Source organism: Frankliniella occidentalis, unplaced genomic scaffold (assembly GCF_000697945.3).
Source record: "Frankliniella occidentalis isolate FOCC.00 unplaced genomic scaffold, Focc_3.1 Scaffold376, whole genome shotgun sequence".
NCBI classification, from domain to species: Eukaryota; Metazoa; Arthropoda; class Insecta; order Thysanoptera; family Thripidae; genus Frankliniella; species Frankliniella occidentalis.
In genome coordinates, this window is record NW_026267499.1 from 88,198 (window position 1) to 91,446 (window position 3,249).

Below are 3,249 nucleotides of genomic sequence, written 5' to 3' on the forward strand. Positions count from 1 at the left end.
GTAATACGGAGTAGTCTGTACACGAAAATCCGAAGTGAATACCCCCTCGATGTGGACGACCCCTTAGACACCACAATGTGTTGAGACAATGCACACTTGAACTTAAACACCGATTGACGTGAACATTAAACAATTGTTTAACCAGTGAAGTGAAATTACACTCCCATTAACGTTATGTGGGTTGTGGGATTTTTCCTCATCTGAGAAGATTCCTCAAAATCTGAGGAGAGATCAGAGGACTCTTCCTTAAGCGTGGGAGTTCCTCAAAGTTTTGCTTTTTTTCTGAACAAAAAAGACATGGTTTCTACCGTGTCTACAGGAACGCCAATATGTGGCACGCAAATAGGTCAAGGTTCTTCAGGAGAGAAATGACAAAATGTGGGGTTCAAAGGTACCAAATTCCGGCAGAAAAAGTGGACGGCAAAATACCAATGGGAAACAAGGAGTACACTGAGGGAGATGTTTTGTTGCAGCCATCAAAATTTTGATAGCCAGGACCAAATTTTGTTCGATCAGTCAGGTTTTGTCAAAGGTATCCAAATTCTAGGTGCTGTAACCGAAATTTTGGTTGCTGCAACCAATAATTTAGTTGCTGCGACTAAAATTTTAATTGCTATGAGTAATCCGACTGATCGAACAATTTTTGATGGATACGACGAAACATTTCTCTCAGTGCAGAGCGTTGAGAGCGCCTTACGTTGAGCATGACACAGTTCATGGGGTTCAAGTTGATGCCGTTGATCTCGTTGACGCCAGCGGCCCGCACTAGCTCGTCCTCGGTCAGCCAACTCAGGCCCGCCGTCTCGCGCAACCACCGTGCGGCAGCGGGCCAGGTCTCGGACATCTTGTGGGTCACGGCCTGCTCAGCACGCCAGTTGTTGTTGTCGTTCACACCCAGTGCCGGAGCCTGAATCCCTTTCGCTGGCAGGAGGGGCTACAAAAAGATCACTTAATTTACGTTTTGCAATCGAATTCAAGGAACGGACAAAATATCCCACTGCAGCACCCCTAGGTTAGCCCATCGCACCAGAATTTTGTTTTTAAGGTACAGAGCCTTAACGGTAGTTTTGACCTATGAGAGACCGTGTGCAAAGTTTGGGGCCTGTGCGACAACGTTTACCCGGATCACATCGCGATTTTCGAATCGGGCTACGACTTGCAGCTCGGAAAGCAGTCATCATGAAAGCTCCGTCTTGCGGTAGTAGTACGGCCAGGGAACATGATTTGGGCCTCTGTTCTCTCATTGGTGCCACTTATTGGCCAACAACTAAGAATCGGAGTCACACCCCCAGCAGCGCCTACAAGGGCGTAAGTGTCGCGGTCGCGGCCCACCAACGCGTCTCACACCAGGGGGCTACCCTAGGTGGTATTACGGAGACTAAGCACCGGCGAGTCTACCATAGCTACGTTTTCTCGATCATTACTTTTGGGATTTACGTTGTACAATTAAATAACGGCAATCTTTGACGGTGCACACTTAAGTAAGTTCATTTTCTACCAAGTGCAATGTACGCTGTTGGATTTCAGAGGATACATGCGTTACCTGCTTGTATGTGGCCTGTAGATCCGCAAGTTTTGGATGTTTCTTCATAGCTAGGTGGGTTCTTAGAGCGGCCAGGGCCATCCACAAGTAAGATCCCGCTTTCTTTCTTGTATCTGGAAATTATTTGACGACAAAAAACAGTGATCACCTTAATAGAAACACAGAGACGCAAGCCCGCCCTTTCCCCAAACGAAGTTGTCCAGCTTTACTTATTCGGTCAACCGGCAACTCCGTTATGCAAGGGGCTCCCCGAGGCAAAGTAGTAGCCTGAATGTTGTCTGGATTTTGTCGAGAGAGGGTGACAGTTCGTAAGTAAAGCACAGTTAAATGGCACGACATGGGCAGTGTATAAGTAGCCAAACCGTACACTCTAAATGTAAAGGAACTGGTTTTTGATCCTTTAACTAGCAATAAAGTGTTCGTCTACAGCCACATAAGTTTTGATATCTAGCGAACCTCTGTCGATCGCACGATCTTCCTCTCAAACTTTCAATAATAATAAAAAAAAATCTGACAAAACATGAATACAAACGACGTCGCACGTATGTGCGATTCCTGCTATTAGCGGTTCTGATCGCCTCGGTCAAGCCGTCGGTTGACGCAACTAAGCCTGTTGCAGCTATGTGGCTTGCTTGTCACTATCAGGAAGTCGATACCCCCCGAGTCTTTCGAAAGACATGGAGAAAGCGATCGAATTTAGGGTGCCACAACCACCCTTTTTTTAGGAAGCTATGGCCAGGCAACTCAACTCTACTTAAAAGCGGGGTGGGACTGCTTGATAGAAGTTCTGGGGACGAAACGTACATGGCAGATGGCAGGGTTACTCACCAGCAGTTAGTTTAAAGCCCGCACGTTGAAAGGCCTCACACTCCGGCCTATGTGCATCAGACTTGCTACATTCGCTGCGACAAACGGGCCACCCACACGAACTGCACTTCCTTTCGTAGGTTAAGCTTTGGTCAGAAGCCAGGCAACCCACACAGTAAACCTTGTTAAAAGCCTGGAGCTTCTCGTTAAGCTGAAAGAACAAACACAAAAATTCAAGAAATTTAAGACATGCAAACATTTAAGAATTATAATCTCAATTTTAACCACACTCGGAACTTTTTTACAATTTTCACAGCCATATTCAACAATTACCACCCATATTCAACAATATTCACTCATTCAAAATATCCATTCATATTCAAGCTACTCCCAAATATTCAACCATAATCAAATATTCAGATATTCATCGTACACGAAATTTCGAAGTTGCTGACCCGTCGAATCTGATCACACATTTGAAGTACAAAGAACCTTACTTGTACCTTAAAGCCCACGAGAAATTGGCGTTTTGTTCAGAGATTCTAGGCGTCTCGTTGTCCAAAGTCAAGTTAATTACAACTCCAATCGTTTAAAATATAAGTCCAATCGACATTTTTAATCATTCTACGCTCATCCGAGAAGTAAGGTATCCATCCACCCTCGGTGAGTATGGTCCTAAATGGAAGTCCTGAATGATTGTATGAAAAGTAGGAATGGGTGTGACTTTTCAAAACAATTTCGTCAAAACTAAGGAAAGCTGTTAAATTTAATAAACTTGTTCTGAAATTTAATTACTTTTCAGTACAATTGCGAAATTTCATCAGAATTTTCATAACCTGGTTTGCAAAACTCGGAAAACTTCTTTAAATATCATAATCTGTTATTACGTTTAAGAACAA

General features: G+C 44.1%; 1 protein-coding gene across 1 annotated transcript in view; it reads right to left on the reverse strand.

The window, feature by feature from the left end:
* LOC113209786 (uncharacterized) overlaps positions 1–3,249 on the reverse strand; it is a 41,586-nt gene that overhangs the window by 19,816 nt on the left and 18,521 nt on the right. Inside the window, exons 4-6 of the mRNA XM_052274328.1 lie at positions 2,372–2,561; positions 1,544–1,656; positions 698–934 (exon numbers count right to left, since the gene is read on the reverse strand). Coding sequence (XP_052130288.1) covers positions 698–934; positions 1,544–1,656; positions 2,372–2,561 — 540 coding nt within the window. The remainder of the gene's footprint in view (positions 1–697; positions 935–1,543; positions 1,657–2,371; positions 2,562–3,249) is intronic.